At 38.3% G+C, this 19,699-nt stretch overlaps 2 protein-coding genes across 2 annotated transcripts; one reads left to right on the top strand and one right to left on the bottom strand.

Annotated features, from left to right (window-relative positions):
* Positions 1-865: 865 nt before the first annotated feature.
* mrps23 (mitochondrial ribosomal protein S23) lies at positions 866-9,347 on the top strand. Its single transcript, XM_085130834.1, has 5 exons — positions 866-1,053; positions 2,854-3,033; positions 3,979-4,056; positions 6,042-6,165; positions 8,932-9,347. Exons 1-5 carry the CDS (start codon positions 1,010-1,012, stop codon positions 9,043-9,045), a joined length of 540 nt encoding a protein of 179 aa, XP_084986960.1. The 5' UTR covers positions 866-1,009; the 3' UTR covers positions 9,046-9,347.
* A 6,560-nt stretch (positions 9,348-15,907) lies between these two features.
* On the bottom strand, positions 15,908-18,136 carry LOC146504654 (gap junction delta-2 protein). The gene has a single exon (XM_085130833.1). The coding sequence runs from the start codon at positions 17,949-17,951 to the stop codon at positions 16,845-16,847; it is 1,107 nt and encodes a 368-aa protein (XP_084986959.1). The 5' UTR covers positions 17,952-18,136; the 3' UTR covers positions 15,908-16,844.
* Between the last annotated feature and the right edge of the window lie 1,563 nt (positions 18,137-19,699).

The following is a 19,699-nucleotide window of genomic DNA, read 5'->3' as shown; positions in this document are numbered from 1 at the left end:
GTGTAAAAACTTGATGTGTTTGGTAAATAAAAAGGAAAAGTAGTGTATTTCAAACTGTATTCGGAAATACAACTGTATAATGACTACAAGACATCAGACTATTGTTCTTCTTGTTTAATTATGAAGAACTCACACAAGAAGTAAAAAAAAACCAACAAAAAAAACCCCCTGAAATCTATACCTACATTTTAAATATTCCCTTTCCATTCCAAAACAAATGTGACTGATTGAAAATAGTAAAGCTGAGAAAAACATTATAGATACATGTCATTGTCTATTCTAGTTTTTTAAAGCATACAATGGCCGTTTTACTGTATATTTTATTTATATATATATACCTAGTCTATATAATACACTGTAAATACTCTGCAATTTAAACAAATGGGATTCTGCAGTTTTAAGAATGCGGCGAATTCTCGTCATTTGAACACAAAGCCTAGACACAGTCTCTCCTCCTCCTCCAGTTCGCCTTATCATATTCTGTTACAATTTACTGTTGTTTGTGTTTGACAAGGTTTGTGGCCTTGCCACATGTGTCACAAACCGCATCTTTGCTTTTTGTGGAGCTCAAATAGCCCCATACGTAACTCTGCTTATGATAGAAAACTGAACTAGCGCGCACACGTGAGCCGTGATGCATTTATACAGTCGTATTTCCCAACTCACTGTGATCGGCAGAAGAAGTAGTTCCTATTCAGACAATCCGATAATATAGTTTACTTTCCCCTGTGTTCTTGTAAATTATAAGCTACAAATTTACCCTAAATTAGTATAATATCGATAATGTAATACGAAAGTCGATTCTGGAACATAAATGTCTGGCATCGGAAGAACCAATATTTCAGTATCAATGCGCACAATTTGACCATTCAAAGCACCCGTACTATAATCACATGACAGCATCCGAATGGGTTGTTTCGACAGTGTTGCAAACAATGGTCAACTTTAATGCAGATTTTTGCTAGAAAAGGGGGATTATATAGCTAGAGCTGTCGACGAAAAGCTCCACATGGCAGGTAGTAGACTAGAGAGATTTGGAACGGTATTCACAAGGTAAGACCAATGTTTACGCTTTTTATTCAAGTAATGATGAAGCTAATGTGGCTTTTAGCTGTATCCACAATGTCAATGATGGTGATACTATTTCCGGCACTACAAAGAGTCGTTAGTTGGTGCTAGCCTTGGGCAGTAATACGTGTTTTATTCAGGCAACACAGGGGTTTACAACTATTAAAATAATTTAATTAATTAAGAAACATTAGTCACGGGAACTGTCATGATAAAGACAATTGCTATCATACGTAAACACCCCCCCCCCCCCAAAAAAAAAAAAAAAAAAAAAAAAAGCGAGAACGTACTGAAGGTTAAAGGTTTTTAAAAAAGGGGCGATGTGGTGACGTCATCGGCATGCGACCAGTTTTGCGACATTAAAAGCTCTGCTCTCTATCTGATGCGCCGAAACAGCGCTTGCTGGATCCTGATAAATACTGCAAATACGTGTACCTAGTTAGCGTTGAAATTCTTACAAACATATTTATTACATTCTTGAAATAATGTGATCATTAAATAATAATGTGGGAGTTTGAGTATTTTAACAAATAAAAAACAAACAAAATAACAAATACAAATAAATAAATGAAGACAGAAAGGGAGACAAAATATGGAGATTTGAAACAGGGATGTGTGCAAACGAGCTATAATTTATTATGCTGGCTTAATATGTAGGATGACCTGATGTGCAAAAAAAAAGAAAAAAAATATAATAATTATTATTATTATTGTTATTATTACTGTCAAAAATAGGTCAGCTGTTCGGGAGTCTGATGGCAGTGGGGAACAAGGAGTTGTTGAGTCTGGATGTTCTGGATCTTTCACTTCTGAACCTCCGCCCTGAGGGCAGAAGTGTGAACAGTCTGTGTTGGGGGTGTGTGGGGTCTTTGAGGATGGAGGCAGCTCTCCTCTGGACTCTGCGATGGTAGATGCTCTGCAGACAGGACAGCGGAGTCCTGATGATCTTCTCCGCAGTTGTTATCACTCTCTGCAGGCATTTGTGGTCCATAGCAGTAGTGCTGCCATACCATGCAATGATGCAGCTGGTCAGTATGCTCTCTACAATGCAGCTGTAGAACCTGCTGAGGATCTTGGCCAACATACCAAAATTCCTCAGCCTTCTCAGGAAATACAGCCGCTGCTGAGCCTTCTTGACCAGCTGTGTGGTGTTCAGTGACCAGGTGAGGTCCTCAGCGATGTAGACGCCCAGGTACCTAAAGCTGCTCACCCTCTCCACTTCAAGGCCCTGGATAAACAGCGGCTGGTGAGGCCTCCTCTTCTTCCCCGTGTCCACTATTATCTCCTTTGTCTTGTCAGTGTTGAGTGTGAGGTTGTTGTCCTCACACCATGACATCAGACCGGTGTCTCTCCTGTAAGCCGCTTCGTCCCCCCCAGTGATGCGACTGATCACTGCAGTGTTGTCTGCGAACTTCAAAATGATGTTACTTTGTTGGAGGTGACAAAGTCGTGGGTGTACAGGGTGTAGAGGATGAGACTGAGGACGCAACCTTGTGGAATGCCAGTGTTTGTAATAATGCTGGCTTTAGTCCTGTTGCCAATCCTGATGGACTGGGGCCTGCCAGTCAAAGTCCTGTAGCCAGTCACAAGCAGCAAACATTAAAAATCATGGGATGTGAGAGATGACTTGGTAAAAAATATCTGACTTTATTTTATTTTATTTTTAAAGCATAAACAACTTGTGCAAAAAGAGTTTCAGTTTTAGAAGTTGTAATGCCATCCTTTGTAAAGCATTTTCCTGTACAGTTAATGATAAGGAATTGTGTGTTTTCACATTATCAACAGGGTTAGAGACCTGATACGCTCTGGAGTCATAAAGCCAAAGGAAAAACCTCTCTGGTATGATGTGTACAAGACTTTTCCACCAAAGAGGGCCCCACTTCATGTGAAACCAGTTACCAGCCGTTCTGCTAAGAAACAGGAAATTGTGCCTGAAATCTTCTACAGTGAGGATAAAATTAGAACGTAAGTTCATGGCACACTCATGGCAACGAAAATAACTTTTTTCCCTATATCTGAAGGCTCCTTTATAAATATTGTGAAAACGGCACCTTAGCACACACATAATATACATTTCTGGCTTTATCAGTCTCTCAGATTGATAGCATTCTGTCATTTAAAAGTTAAAAGAGCATCTAAGAGACTGGTATTCAGATACTCTATTTGAATTTTTTGAAAATAGGTTTCAGTTCACAGTAACAACATGCAAAGTATTATACTTCATACATTATCCTGAAATGCATGTTACATTATTCCATATGCAACTTGGACCATAGGCTAGGTTCATTTATATTATTATAATTAAAAATTTATTTCATTTTGATTATATATAGCTCCTTCAAGTGCTAGATGAGCCAGTTCACTGAAGATTGATAAGTCATCAAATTATGCAACAAGAAAGGGAAAAAAATCACCTGAAACATTGCTAATACCTACTTGTTGCCTTTTGAATGGGCACTGTAAAAAAGAAGAAAAAAAAACTCTGTTCTGTAAAATAAAATGTTAAATGTCTCGACTGAGAGAGGAGAAATGAATGGTTATTTGTCACAAAAAATGAATATGAATATGCCATAGGTCCACTTTGTTTCCTAAATAAATAGCACTACACAGAAATGGGAGAAATATTCTTCAGATGTTAACCCAGATTTTTTTTTCTTATATAAATACAGGAATATAGACAAAATACATGTAGTTTGCATATTCTTCTTCCTTTTTTTTCTACCAAAACCATAATTCTGATCAGCACAGATTGGACACATGTTTTGGGGATTTAGTCTTGGTTTGGAACAATTTTACATTTTAAACAGTGATAACTAAGTGTTGATACTAAATGAAATATTTTTGTAGGCTTCGCTAACTTCTAACTTGTGTTGTTTTTGTTTTTTTTTGTTTGATTTTTGTTTTTGCTAGGGGATTCTATGAGCAGTATGGGAGAGGTTTGCGGGCTCTTGATCTCTCCAAATCAAACTTTGTTTCTACATGTCAGAGGTATGTTTGACTGTGTTCAGAATAGGGCTGGGCGATATGGCCTAAAATCCATATCACGGTATAATTTGAAGCATATGCGGTAACGATATATATCGCGATATATTCTTTTCTTCTGTATAACGTATTTTACACACTATAAGGCACACTTAAAATCCTTTAATTTTCTCAAAAATTGACAGTGCGCCTTATGTGTGACTTCTGGTTGTGCTTACTGACCTCAAACTGATTTTATGCAGTACATGGCGCGCAGAAATCTGTCAAAAATGCTTTAGTACGACGTGCGGCTTCATAGTAGTAAGCTATGAAGCCGCACCGCTTGATGGATTGCCGGAGCATTACGCTGCCGTAGTCAGGAGCCTCGCGGAGGAATCTGGGTCCAAAACTCCTTCCCCTTCAGGTCCCAAAGTCAAACGAACACTGCAGCATCACTGAGAGTTAAAAAGTGTCTAAATTCTTTCATCTTTAATAAAATGATCAGCGTTGCTGCTTCACCAGGTGTAACGATTAAGTTTAACATCCAGGCATTCATGAAAACAGAATTTATTAAATTCAACAGAGTTAGAAGTTAGCAGGAAGTTAGCTCGCTAGTTTCCACCTAAACATGATATACCATGTTCTGACTGAGAGATTTCTGAAAAAATTAAAACGTACAGCTCTGCTATCACTTCCAACATAAATGAAGACAGAAAACTAAACAGCAGTGACGTTTGTAGGGTCACTGAAGTTGAGCTAGCTGGTATATAATGATGTGCTACGTGATTGCTACCAAAACAGCTACGTTAGCATAACATTAGCACAGTGAAGCTGAAGGATGGCCGCTAACCCTTTTCCACTCGATAAACGTTAACGTGAGGGTTTCTGGTGGTCAGGGACAAATGCTATTGCATGGCAGGATGCTATAAACGGACCAAACGTCAGTCAGGAGAACAACTGAGATAATCCATCCACAATACGAGGTTAGTTATTAATATACTGCAACAACATGGGAATAGAGCAGCTGCAAGAGAATTCAGCATTAATGAATCAATGGTAGGGAAGGCAGTTTTTGGCTTTCCCCATCTTCCAAAAAGTGCTTCATCTCTTTGCTATTACTGTCGCCCGCCATAATTTGCAGATGATGATGTTGTTTGCAGCCGCGGCAATGCTTTCGACCCAAATAGTTGATAGCTTGATGACACCATCAACATGCGCCATCGCGGTAGAGCGGTATAATCAAAATCTCTATTGTTGGCCAAATTTATATCGTTTCTACCGTATACCATTTATATCGCCCACCCCTAGTTCAGAATAACACACACAGTACTCCAGTCTTTCTGAAAACCTTTTAAAAAATTGTCTCTGGATATTAGATGCTTTTAAACTCATTTTCAATCTAGTACTTGCATTTTTGTTTAGCAATTTATCAATAATCTATGACTCATTCAAGTAGAGCTTGGTGACAAATGGTTCATGGCCAGTAGAAATTCGACATCCATGTTTTGACAGAGAACACAACAAACCAGTGACAATGAAAATAGCACAATGCCAAAGCAATCATGTAGTTGGAATAAAGTTTGATCACATCATGTTAGGTTGATACACAGATCTTAGAAGGGGGCAGCCACCAGCAGAGCATGTGTTAAATCTTAGGCTACTGCAGTTGTACACATCAGTACATTAGGAATGTGAGGACAATAAAAGACAAAATGACAACAGAAACTTTTAAGGAATACTTGAGTGACGTTACTGAATATGAGACCCCAACAAACAAGGCTCAAAGACAAGGACATTGTTGAAAAGAAGGGTCAGAGGAATTCAGTAGTGTGAAGAACCAGTTTTAGCATACATTGCAACTGTGTCAAAAGCAAATGGAAGTAACGCCATGAATCATTTTTACTACACATACACCTACCATTCAAAAGTTAAGTTAAATCTATGAAAAATACAATGATAACAGTTTGACAGGCAATTTTCACACTCTTCCTCTTATCTTTTTAATCCCGCAGGTTTGTTGACAAGTACAGAGAGTTAGAAAGCCATGGCATGCTGGATAACTCCTCTTTGTTTGAAGAGACTGGGAAGGCTTTACTTAAAGAAGGTATCATCCTGAGAAGGCGAGGAGCTCCTCCTGTAAGACTCTTGTTATAATTATTACTTTGGGATCCTACAAAAATGTTGTTTGTCCTGTTTTGACATGGTCACATTTTTGCAAGCTGCAAACTATGTTATGCCAGTCAGCTAAATTATGTAGTCGTGTGAAAACGAAAGGTTTTACTTAAGAAAAAGGTGCCAAGTACATCCAAAGATTCATCTAACCAGTCAAAAGTTTGGTCACACCATCTCATTTAATAGTTTTTCTTTATTTTTACCACTTTTACATTTTAGAAACATACTAAAGAAATCAAATATATGAAGCAAGATATATAGAATTATGGAGCAAAGGGGAAAAGGATAAATAACTCTAAATATGTGGTATATTTTAGATTCCTGAAAGCAGCCACTCTTTGTTGGCGTTGCTGCAAACCCCTGGCATTTTCTCAATGAGCTTCATGATGTAGTCACCTGAAATGGTTTTCACTTCACAGATGTGCCTTGTCAGTGTTCATTTTTGGAATTTCTTGCCTTCTTAATGGGGTTGGGACCATCAGTTGTGTTGTGCAGAGGTCAGGGTCGTACACAGCTTAGAGCCCTATTTGACAACTGTTAGCTGATTGGTTCTTTCCATAATATGAATTCTAAGTAAAGAGAAATGACAGTCCATCATTACTTTAAGAACTGAAGGTCAGTCAGTCTGGAAAATTGCTAAAACTTTGAACGTGTCCCCAAGTGCAGTCGCAAAAGCCATCAAGCGCTACGACAAAACTGGCTCACGAAAGGACAACCAAGGACAACCAAGAGTCACCTCTGCTGCTGAGGATAAATTAATCAGAGTAAAATGTCACTGTCTCATCTGCTGTTCACAATATTAAATGGTGATCTTAAAGAGGTTATGGACAATTTTGTCCATGCTTGGTGAAAAAAAATGCTTAGGAGCCCCTGAAATGATACCCAGGAAGTGACTACAAGAAGAGGGTGAGAGATTGTCTGAAGCAGTTACAACAAGACAAACCCCTTGACCAGACCTCCTACCACAGGCTACACCCAGGGGAAGCTACACCAAGTCTGTATTGTTTACTGAAGAAGGTTAAACAGGGTGTGCCTTTAAGACCAATTGTCTGTATGATCAGCTGGGTCACCTATAAAATCACGTTTCTGGCTTCGATCCTCAACCCATTGGTAGGCAGCTCTGAACACCACATCCAGAACAGTTTGGATTTTGTTGAGAAGGTGAGAGATGTCACTATGGAGGCAGATTAAACAATGGTCTCACATGTTACATCTCTTACTTGTGTTCCATTCAGTGAAGCAGTGGGGATAGTTTGTCAGAGATTATGGGATGACCACTGTCAGCACTGGCCAAGTGTGTTTGCTCTTGGAACTGTGTCTTCATTCCATATAATTCATGTATACGGGTCAATGCTACAGCAGAAAAATGGGTGTGCAATGGGTTCCCGAGTTTCACACATTGAGGCTAACTTGTGCATAGAAGAAGTGGAAAAGAGTCCTCTGTTATGATAATGTGTTTGTTTATCTACTTTGAAAAATCACCAGTCAAAACACTTGATAAGAAGTTGCAACGCACGTTCGCGTACATATAAAAGGCACTGTTTTTGTCCGCTAGAGTGGGATTTTCACGGCATATTCTGCACCACATCTCTGTGCGTTCATCATTTGTTTGAAGCCAGCTCACCTCCTGCAACCACTTTTCCGAGAATACGCACTTTTTTGCGGTTTGGACTCCTGACATTTCTTTGGAGTTGGAGGAACACCAAAGTAATTGCTTAAAGGAGTTTGCTTCTTCGACATCTTTAAGAGTTCTAAACAAGAGTCTGTCCTCCTCCAGGGAATCTTATGTACGCAAACACGCGTTGCAACTTCTTATCTGGTGCGCGTCTTTAATTTTGACAGCGAATGCGCACCTGCGGACCACTTATGTGCACCCCTGGCTGTAAAACAGTTTGCTGCAGTCAATCTTTCAAAAACAAAAAAGTACCTCAACTTAACAGTATACAAAGTTTTATATGAGACTGCATCTGTTTAATTGATTGAAACTAATAGTTTGACATAATTCTCCCTTCGTTGGTACCCCAAGCTGGTTCCAGCCTCTCAGCACTGTCTCATCCAACCCTGGGGAACAGCACTTAGAAGGGAGGACTTCTTCCCTACTACATGTGTACTAAATGTATTTCCCTGTTCTCTTACCTTTCACCTAATGAATTCTCTTAGTGACTGTGAACACAACCTTGGCTGATATTATATAGTTATATTGGATATAATATCAGTATTAATATTAATATTGTTTTTAGTCTCACACGGTCCCGATTACCCACCTTCCATGGGATTTAATATTCCTTCACCTTGAAGCTTCTAATACTGTTGCCATTTTTAACTAGAAACACTGTCTAGACAAATAAATTCTTAAGCTGTTATACAACAATAATAATACATAACAGCTACCCTACGCTTTACGTTGTAAGATGGTGACAAATGTACCCTTACACCCTTTTTTTTATTAAAAAATAAAAACAAGTATTCACAGCTTTGCTCAATACTTTGTTGAAGCACCCTTGGAAACAATCACAGTATGATCTATGATGCTACAAGCTTGTCACACCTATTTTGGGTGTCACATAAATACTTTTTTTTTTTCGTGAGTGAGAGAGAGAGAGAGAGAGAGAGAGAGAGTGAGTGAGAGAGAGAGAGAATAAATCTGGTTACTAATTCACAACAAGTACAAACACAGTTTTGTTTTGATTATTGCATATTCATTATCATTGTGTTGCTTTTATTCTGCAGGTTTTGGCCGAGTCCAGGGATCCTGTGCTTGGCCTGAAACTGACAGACATGTTGTCAGAGCAGCAGTCCGCTGGGACTGACACAACGAAGACAACAGAAGATAAAAATTCATAGATCACAGTAGCTCAAGAATCATTTGAACTGCATATTTTCTCTCTTACCAGCTGTTATGATCAATTTATTTCTGTTTTTGCGCTGTCTCTGACACCCAACAATTATGTCTGTTTTTGATTTCTTGAAAGCCCATTGCTCACTGGACCAGCGGCAGCATGTTGCCATTAAAGATTCAATGGCACTATAAAACATATGTCAGTGCAGGTGAAAAGTTACAAAAAAACTAAAACAGAAAAGAATGTTATATAAGTATTTAGAGGTCTTATGTCTGGCAATAAAACACATTGTTATAACATGTAGAATTGTTGTGAAATTTTTGTAATAGTTTTGAACTTTTCTGATCTGAAATTTCCCAAGTTTTTTTTTAGTTTTTGTGGTTTGCACCTCATCTATCTTGCCTTCTTGCTGACCTGGAAATTAATTTCTGCGTAACATGTTGAATGATGCCTCAATACCTACAAGCATCACGTGGACAGAGGAGGAAGCGAGTATGCACAATAACTTTAAATATATAAAATAGTCTTACAGCTCGAATTCGGGAGAACTATGCCAACAGCTACTTTATCATAAGTTGTTTTGGTTGTTAAGATGATCAACTGCCTTTAAACTTTGGCCTTCATTTTGTGTGTGAGAGAAAGTGTGTGTGGTCTTTTGTAAGATGGTACTACACTGAGAATTTAATTAAAAGTTGCCCTTAAAATAAATCATATCATCAGTTCAGTTATGCCAAAAAACACGAAATGCAGAGAAACAATGCAATAGTTTTAATGCAGCTGTGCCATTCTTCTTTTGACATAATTTAGCTGCAACAAAAGGATGGCATTAATTCCTGTTAACTCTGCCCGTTTCTTATGTCTTCTTTGCACCTTCCAAACCTCGAGGAGAGGGACAAGTTACAAGGAAAGAAATCGAGGATGTACAGACTGAAAAAGGAAAACAGTTTGAACTTCACGCACTCACTTGGCCGGACCTGTCTTTATTTGGGGACATAGAATGTTTGTCCACTGTTTGTAAACTACTGCTGGTTTTAGCCTGATATAAACTTGCTCAGGTAAAAACCTGGAACAGCTTCTGACTACAGCGGAAAAGGAGTTAAATATATTAAAAAACTGGTTTGATGTAAATAAGTTATCATTAAATATAAAGAAAACAAAATTGATTATTTTTGGCACTAGACAAATGAAAAATGTATCTAAAATCAGGGTTAATGGAATTGAAATTGAAAGAGTGTACGAAAATAAATTTCTTGGAGTGATAATTGATGATAAGCTGAGTTGGAAGTCTCATATAAACCATGTGAAAACAAAAATGTCAAAAACCATTGCTATTCTCTATAAAACAAAGCATGTCCTGAACAAAAAATCATTATACACACTCTATTGTACTCTGTTGCTTCCATATATGACTTACTGTCTGGAGATATGGGGTAATGCATATAAAACGAACACTCTTCCTATTTTCAAGTTGCAAAAAAGAGCTATAAGAATTATAAACCAATCAAACTATATAGAACCAACTAACATTTTGTTTATTAATCTGAATACCCTGAAATTTTATGATTTAGTTGAATATAAAATGGCACAGATAATGTATAACGCACAAAATAGCTTGCTTTGCCCCAGTACTCAGAAGCTGTTCAAAGTCAGAGAGAGTCAATATGACTTAAGGGGAACAGATTTCTTAAAAAAAAACAAGATAAGGACAAATATAAAGCAGAGATGTGTTTCTGTTAGAGGAGTTAACCTGTGGAATAGTTATGACAGTGATTTAAAAAGGTGTAGTTCATTTTCCTTGTTTAAAAATATGTTTAAAAATAGAGTATTAGAAAAATATATATATCAAGAATGAAAAGAGCAAAAAAAAACAAACAAAAAAACCAAAAACCAAAAACAGAAAACCTCTTGATTCTTTTGCTTTGATGTAGTTACTTACTAAGGTGGTGGTGTTTTTTCTTGTTTGTTTGTTTGTTTGTTTTGTTTTTGCCTTGTTTGCCTTCTCTCACCCCAACCGGTCGCAGCAGATGGCCGCCCCTCCTTGAGCCGGGTTCTGCCGGAGGTTTCTTCCTGTTAAAAGGGAGTTTTTCCTTCCCACTGTCGCCAAAGTGCTTGCTCATAGGGGGTCATATGATTGTTGGGCTTTTCTCTCTGTATCTATGAAGCGCCTTGAGGCGACATTTGTTGTGATTTGGCACTATATAAATGAAATTGAATTGAATTGAATTTTATTATTTGCTTCGAGCCCTGTGTACAGGAGCTGCATGCTAAAAGATCTTTTGTTAAAAGGGTTGGCGTAATAAGCAAATGCTTCAGCCAATACCTTTTGATTAGCCTTGTCTCATGCTTTCTTGCTTTGTGGTAAATCTTTGTTCTGTCTTCACTGAGATATTTGAATGCTAATCAATAAACATATCAAACCAAAAACAAAACAAAAACAAAAAAACAAAACAAAAACCAATAGCCACTTTATTAGATATACCTGTTCAGCTTCTCAGTGGAAAACAGGGCTCTGTTGTCCTATTCTAGAAAACCAAAAAAAGCATTGGTTTGGGTACATGGATGACACCTGGGTGAAAATCAAATGTCAGGATGTACCACAAGTCACTGATCACATGAAAATGGATAAACATCAGGTTGAGCAGGGACAATATGAAAAATGACAAGCTAGCTTTTCCAAAAGTATTGGTAATATTTAAAAGTGCAATATGGTGCCATCTCTCGGTTCATTTTTAATTTCTATTTGCCAATTCGTCTGATTGGGACCTGATGAATGTAAAAACAAAGAATTACCTGATTTTTTTTTACCTGATTTTTGTTCCTGAGAAAAAATAGATCCACATATGAGGACATTCATTTTAAATTTTGATAGAACAGTGGCAGTATGACGTCCTCGTAAGTGGGTACCAGGCCCAAAATGTGATGTCCACATAGGTGGATGCCAGGTCCTAGGAGGTTAATATCCGTGACTCAATGCTGATCCTCCCCTGCATTGCCAGTGATTTGGAGGACTCCCACCACCTCTGGTGTTGGTACCGGAGGAACTGCATCGACGTGGCTGAGAATTGCTCCATTCCGTAGTCGGTATCCGTAGCCAGTCTTGTCAACGATCTCACTGAGGGGTTCAGACCTATGCAGCACTGCAGTGGGGGCAGAGCATCTTCTTGGTTGATCCCACACTTAATGGTGACTTGTGCTATTGGCTTGAAGTTGGCCTCTGGTGTTGTACACCATTTCTCCATTGAGTTCCTGATGAAGGTTCTTAGGGTCCTGTTGAGCTTGTATAGGTCTAGGCATTCCAGGATCCAGGTGTGGGGCATCGAGTCATAGGCCTTCTTCCACTGGTAAAGTTTCTGGGCTGCCTTTCCTCATAACAGCCATCCATCAAGATTTTCTCCATTTAAAGCAATGCATTATCAAGGATTGTAACATTGAAACCTTTTACTGAATGAATTTACCTTTCTCACTCACTATGTGTTAATAGACCTCTCTGCACTGAATCATACTTGTTATTAATCTCACAATTCAATTCAATTTTATTTATATAGCGCCAAATCACAACAACAGTCGCCTCGGGGCGCTTTATATTGTACAGTAGATCATACAATAATAGATACAGAGAACAACCCGACAATCATATGATCCCCTATGAGCAAGCACTTTGGCGACAGTGGGAAGGAAAAACTCCCTTTTAACAGGAAGAAACCTCCATCAGAACCAGGCTCAGGAGGGGCGGGGCCATCTGCTGCGACCGGTTGGGGTGAGAGAAGGAAGACAGGATAAAAGACATGCTGTGGAAGAGAGACAGAGATTAATAACAGATATGATTCAATACAGAGAGGTCTGTTAACACATAGTGAGTGAGAAAGGTGACTGGAAAGGAAAAACTCAATGCATCATGGGAATCCCCCGGCGGCCTACGTCTATTACAGCATAACTAAGGGAGGATTCAGGGTCACCTGGTCCAGCCCTAACTATATGCGTTAGCAAAAAGGAAAGTTTTAAGCCTAATCTTAAAAGTAGAGATAGTGTCTGTCTCCTGAATCCAAACTGGAAGCTGGTTCCACAGAAGAGGGGCCTGAAAACTGAAGGCTCTCCCTCCCATTCTACTTTTAAATACTCTAGGAACAACAAGTAGGCCTGCAGAGCGAGAGCGAAGTGCTCTAATAGGGTGATATGGTACTACAAGGTCATTAAGATAAGATTATTTGATTATTTAAGACCTTGTATTTGAGGAGCAGGATTTTAAATTCAATTCTGGATTTAACAAGAAGCGAATGAAGGGAAGCCAAAACAGGAGAAATCTGCTCTCTCTTTCTAGTCCCTGTCAGTACTCTTGCTGCAGCATTTTGGATTAATTGAAGGCTTTTCAGGGAGTTTTTAGGACATCCTGATAATAATGAATTACAGTCGTCCAGCCTGGAAGTAATAAATGCATGAACTAGTTATTCAGCATCACTCTGAGACAGGATATGTCTAATTTTACAGATGTTGCGCAAATGGAAGAACGCAGTCTTACATATTTGTTTAATATGTGCATTAAACACAGCATGTCTTTATCCTGTTTTCCTTCTCTCACCCCAACCGGTCGCAGCAGATGGCCGCCCCTCCCTGAGCCTGGTTCTGCCCGACGTTTCTTCTTGTTAAAAGTGAGTTTTTCCTTCCCACTGTCGCCAAAGTGCTTGATCATAGGGGGTCACATGATTGTTGGGTTGTTCTCTGTATCTATTATTGTACAATCTACTGTACAATATAAAGCGCCTTGAGGCGGCTGTTATTGTGATTTGGCGCTATATAAATTGAATTGAATTGAATTGAATTGAATTGAATTGAATTGAATTGAATTGAATTGAATTGTAATCAATCCAAGCAGTGCACAGGTTGGTCAGTCTAGTCTTGTAGTCTCAGCTGACTGCTCAGTCTACCAGTAGCTGGTATTGGCAATTCCTTTCTGTGCCCCGCTCATGTATTGAACCATGTGCAAGTTCATCTTAGCTCCTATGATGCCTGACAGGAGCTTCCATATTGTACTGAGGCAGGTTAGTGGCCGGTAGTTGGATGGGCCCCTTCCGGAGGTTCTTGGGGATCAGGACCGTCCGGGCTTCGGTTAGCCATTCCGAATTCAACGAAAGAGGTGCTCATCACTTTTATATGTTCAAGTGCATAGTGTGGAGGATGTCATAAGGACTCGAGGTAATCGGATGTAAAACACAATATTTATGAGTTTTTTCATTTGTAAATCAGTCAGATTTGACCCGAACACGACAGGAAGGTTAACTATATCTATATTTATCTTAAGAAATTTGTTTTGTTACAGCAGTGGACAGTGCAAAGTTACATAGAAAAATTAGGGGAAAAAAACATTGGAATAAGATATCAATAAGATACTGTACACAACTGTACACAATAGAATAGAATAAGATAAAATACTATATACATTTGAATAAATGCTATATACAATTGAGTATAATACAACGATGCCAGAAAAGAGTATTGCACTTAGTGTGGATGTGTGTGTTTGATCAGTTAAAGTCTTTGTTGTGGAGTCTGACAGCAGTGGGGAGGAAAGACCTGCGAAATCTCTCCGTCCCACATCGTGGGTGCTGCAGCCACTGAAGGAGCTGCCCAGTGCTGTCAGAGTCTCCTGCATGGGGTGGGAGATGTTGTCCAACAGGGATGACAGCTTAGCCACCATTCTCCTGTCACTCACCACCTCCACTGGGTCCAGAGGGCATCCTAGAACAGAGCTGGTCCTTCTGATCAGCCTGTTCAGTCTCTTCCTGTCCCCAGCAGAAATACTGCTGCCCCAGCAGACCACACCGTAAAAGATGGCTGAGGTCACCACAGAGTAATAGAAGGTCTTCAGGAGAGGGCCCTTCACTCCAAAAGACCTGAGTCTCCGCAGCAGGTACAGCCTGCTCTGCCCTTGCCTGTAGAAGGCGTCTGAATTATGAGTCCAGTCCAGTTTATAACATTTATCTATTGATAAATGTTTTATTACTTCATTTTATAGGGGTTCTTGACTTTTGTTGTATGTATGCTGCTTTGACAACTCAACTTCCCTCAGGGATTAATGAAGTCTGTCTGATTCTGATTCTGATATATTTGTGTTGGACAAAGTGTGAACATTGAGACAAAATACCCTTTGTAAAAGCCCACACACTTCTTAACATTGTAAAACTATCGGCACAAACAGCACTGTAGAAAAATACAGGCAGTGTGTCTTTCTAACCCGTCAGAGAGCTCCTTAATTTGCATTAGTTTTTTTCTAGGGACCAAAAGAACTACAGAAATTCTAAATAGTTTAGCTAATCTGATAGGTAATCTGTTAGCTAATCCTAATTGATCTCAAAGCTATACATTAGCTAACATAACGAGCTAACAAGAAAGGAAAATGCAGTAAGGAAATGGTTTTGAAAATGAGAAGTGAAATCCCCATTTTAAATGTCAGAAATAAATCTGTATTCATGATTTAATTTTTTTATATCCATTTATTATTTTCTCTTTTTAAATTGCATTTTCAAAAGACTTTGAAAATCAGCTTTTTAATAAAAAATTAGAAAAATAAAAAATTAAGAGATTAATTTTGAATTTAAATGAATTTACTAATGTACTTTATTGTACAATTCATGATGAAAGCACAAAACTCTTTATTTCATGACTCATCTGGACTGCCACAGTACTTCAGTCCATGTTTGTCAGGAAGGGCATTTCGTCTAAAAAAGAAAATCTAGCATGTGACACTACCTTCTGTGGCAACCCACTGTCAAAAGGGAGCAGCTAAAAGTTATTTTTTTAAATTTTAAAATTAAATTTCTACATGCAGCAACAAACTATTACACTGACCACAATTTTTAGGTGTTCCTGAGTTACGATAGTGAATTTCAGTTCAGATGCATGTGTGTAATGCAGTAGTGCCTGAAGGCCCAAATTAGACAACCATTAGATATTGACATGAACTGTTGTGTGGAATGTAGGGTTTAATTGTGCACCCAAATGCAGGACACTGAAGACAGAAGTAACATAAAGCAACATTTTATTTCTGGTGATTGTCAAGGTTTACAAAGTGCAAAAGGAATAAGTGACGTTTCACTGGATAGCGCAACAGAAACATACTTAAATAAATACATATAAGGAGCAACACAAGGCAATCTATAACAATTCTAAGAAGCCCACTGACAATGCAGATTACAGCCCCCTCAACATTCACCTACTATACACTCCAATAATAAAAATCTACACACGCTTTAAAGCCAAAGTGGAGCAAAGTTGTACATACAGATTTAAATTAGCATTAGCAATTCACCAAATTTCAAATTTTTAACTTTTTATACATGTCTTTGTGAAACTTGCAACTGTCAATTGTATATAGTGATTGAATCATTTGCATTGTGATTATTTTTTTTTTCATAGTTTTTGAACTCTTGGATCTCAAAATGTTAAAATAATAAAGTTTTAGATACAAGATACTGCAAATGAAATTTCCCTGGTCCAGTTATGAGTTATTACATGTCTAGTAATATCATTCCATGACTCCAGGTTTCCAAACAAAGTGTTCTTTGCATAATGATGTACTTTTGGTGTTTAAGAGGTATTAGCCGGGTTACTTTAGAGCACTAGATTTCACAATAGCTAAAACTAATAGTAGAGCCCCACACAGAAAGTCCCTCCCATAATATATTCAATTGTTTAAATGAAAAGCAATTTTTAAAAACAGGGGTACGCTAGGCCTTAGTTCCCTTTTCAGTCTGTTTTTTTTTTTTTTTTTTTTTTACAAAGATAATACAAATACAAAAAATTTCTCTCTCATAGCCAAGACTTCCTAGTCCATCCCAGCCTGGCCATATTAGCCAGTTTAACTTTTACTTTGTCTTTGCTGTCTGGACTTCTCTTGGAGGTGCATTCCACAGTTGAGTCTGTTTCAAACGAGATAGCTGGGGCATGTCCAAGTAGGCTTCCTTTCTTTTCCTGGGCCATGGTTGTTTGAGTCTGCAGAAACACCTGACCCCTCACAGAATGCCTGAGTTGCAGCATCAGGGGGTTATGGTTTGAGTATAATTTGACAGGATTCTGCTCCTGACGGCAGCAGGTGGAGCAAGCTGAGCAGAGTATGCGAAAAATATAAATCCACCCCAGGTAGTGGAGCTCTGCAATGTTAAGGATGAAACAGCCCAAGCTGATGCTGAACATAAAGTTCAGGAAGATGGTCTTCTCAGTGGCACGTGATACAAAGCAGTCTGTACGAGTAGGGCAAGGATACGAGTCACAGCGATACAGGTGAGGCACTTCAAACCCAAACAAGAAGTACTGGCCGACCAGGAAGGTGATCTCCAGTACAGATCGTAGTAATACATGAAGAATGTAAATAAGAAGAACCTGGTTGGACTGCTGGGTGGGGTCCTCTCCCATTTCTTCATAAGCTTCTTCCAGAAGGCTTTTCTTTACATCTTCCCTCTCACTTGTATTCCATTCCCCACTGTAATGAGGGTAGTAAGTGGGGATGTTGACCTTTAGTGCTTCCATGCCATCTTTCCTAATTTCCCCGGACCTTTGTTTGGGAACTCTCTGGGATAGCAGCTGTGTCCTCTGGCCATCAAGCTTCTCATCCTTGGCAATCTTATGCAGTACAAAAACTATGTAGAAAATAGATGGAGTAGAGACAAGTACAATTTGGAAGACCCAGAACCGTAGATGTGAAACAGGAGCAAATGTGTCATAACAGACGTTGTTGCATCCAGGCTGTTGGGTGTTACAGGTGAATTTGGACTGCTCGTCACTGTAGACAGCATCACCCACCAAGGCTACCAGCAGAATACGGAAAATGAGCAGCATAGTGAGCCAGATCTTGCCTATCACTGTAGAGTGGTTCTGGACCTCAGACAGAAAGCGACCAAGTATGGACCAGTCACCCATGGCTTAATCTTAGACAGAAAGTAAAAGGGGCTATTAATAATAGGACAACTTAGGGTGTACTCAGACTAGGCTCAACTGACTGAAGTAATATATACTAGCTTAAACCTATTGCCAATTTCTTGGTAAAATGATAAGCAGTAATATTACTCACTGATGAAGACTCTGATATGTAGCTGAAAACTCTGGAAAATATATAAACTTATATTAACTCACTACTGTATATATTACATTATAATATATTATATATTACATTTTAAATACATTAGATATACAATAAAGCATTTGCCATGTAAAAACACTTTTTTGTTATCACTTAACAATTAAAATATATAAATATATTTGTTACAGTCAAGTTTGTTGAAGCATCTCAGGATCACAATTATGCTTTTAGAAACATCTAACTGTTTTAGAGAGCAGAAAGAGACCTTTCAACAGTTCTGAGTGGTTTGTCACCGTAACTAAGTTCATTTATTGAAAACTGCATTTAGGTACAAATTTGAAGAACTTACACTTAAATATGAAAATATCTAAATACGTCTTAAATATGTACTTAATGTGTTAATTTCTACTTCTGCTGCACTTCATTTCAGAGGGAAATGTTGTCCATTTCTCTTGTAACATGGTCGACTACAGTGCAGCCTATATAGTAACTCACCTTCATAAACTCATCTCCATATTTGCTGTGGGAAATGGCTTTGTGTGTTTCACAATTGGTCAGTCAATCGCTGTGATTGGCTTGAGTTAATTGAGGGCAGGTGTATCTGACTGTACTCATAATCTACACTGTTTATATTCCACACTGAAAACAGTGCTGTCATATTTTTCTGTCTGCAGGTATGTGCCCCAGACTCAAGATGGTTTAGATTAAAACAGTTTATAGTAAGCATTTGCTGTTATTCTGTGAAATATATAATTAATATTGGTGACTGTAAGCCTATTACGTACAGGGTGTTGAGTCTGGGGGGACAACTGCTGTTCCCTGTTGAAATTTGGACTGTATTTTTTATTCCGTTTTGCAAGTGGGACACTGAACTGTTTCATTCCCCAACTTTTATGTGATGAATATAGTACCTGGGAGTATTTTTCATTGATCTCAGTGATGTGACTATTGTTTTATATTTTACAATTTTCTGTCTATCATCTTTGCTCTTAACTGCGGCTGTCAAACCTAGAATCTTTGTATAAAACTCTCAGTTTTATTAGTTTAGGGCTAGGGTTAGGGGTTTTTGGAAATTAAAATGTACAAACAGACAAAAATTTAAAATAAAATCAAATGGCCAAAGGTTTTTGTTTTATCTGTTTTACATCTTCACCCAAAACACTTTTTACTTGTTAAAATATAGGACTGGTTCATTCAGCGTATTCAGCAGCTTAACCACATTACTGATCATGCATGCTCAGGCAAATCAATAAAGCATTATAGCAAATGAAGTATTGTGAAACCTAATGTCTGACACTGGTAATATTATTGTTGTATAGTAATGGTGCTAACCCCCCCCCCCCCCCCCCCCTTCAAAAGAAATATATCAAGAGGTCCATTCTCAACCCTAAAACAGTGGATTTTACAGGAACTCATTTCAGTTTTCTTTTTTATTTATTTATTTATTTATTTTTACAGTATTTAGCTCATTATCATTATTGTAGAAAAAGCTATTTACATATTTATCTTAACTCTGATGGTGGTTATTTTTTTCTAAAATGTTTAAATTATTTATAATCTACTGAAAGGTCTCACTGAAAATCTTTAT

The sequence above is a fragment of the Neolamprologus multifasciatus genome, chromosome 14 (genome assembly GCF_963576455.1).
Source record: "Neolamprologus multifasciatus chromosome 14, fNeoMul1.2, whole genome shotgun sequence".
Lineage (NCBI taxonomy): Eukaryota > Metazoa > Chordata > Actinopteri > Cichliformes > Cichlidae > Neolamprologus > Neolamprologus multifasciatus.
The sequence above is the reverse complement of the archived record's forward strand: the minus strand, read 5'-3'. Positions and strand labels throughout refer to the sequence as shown.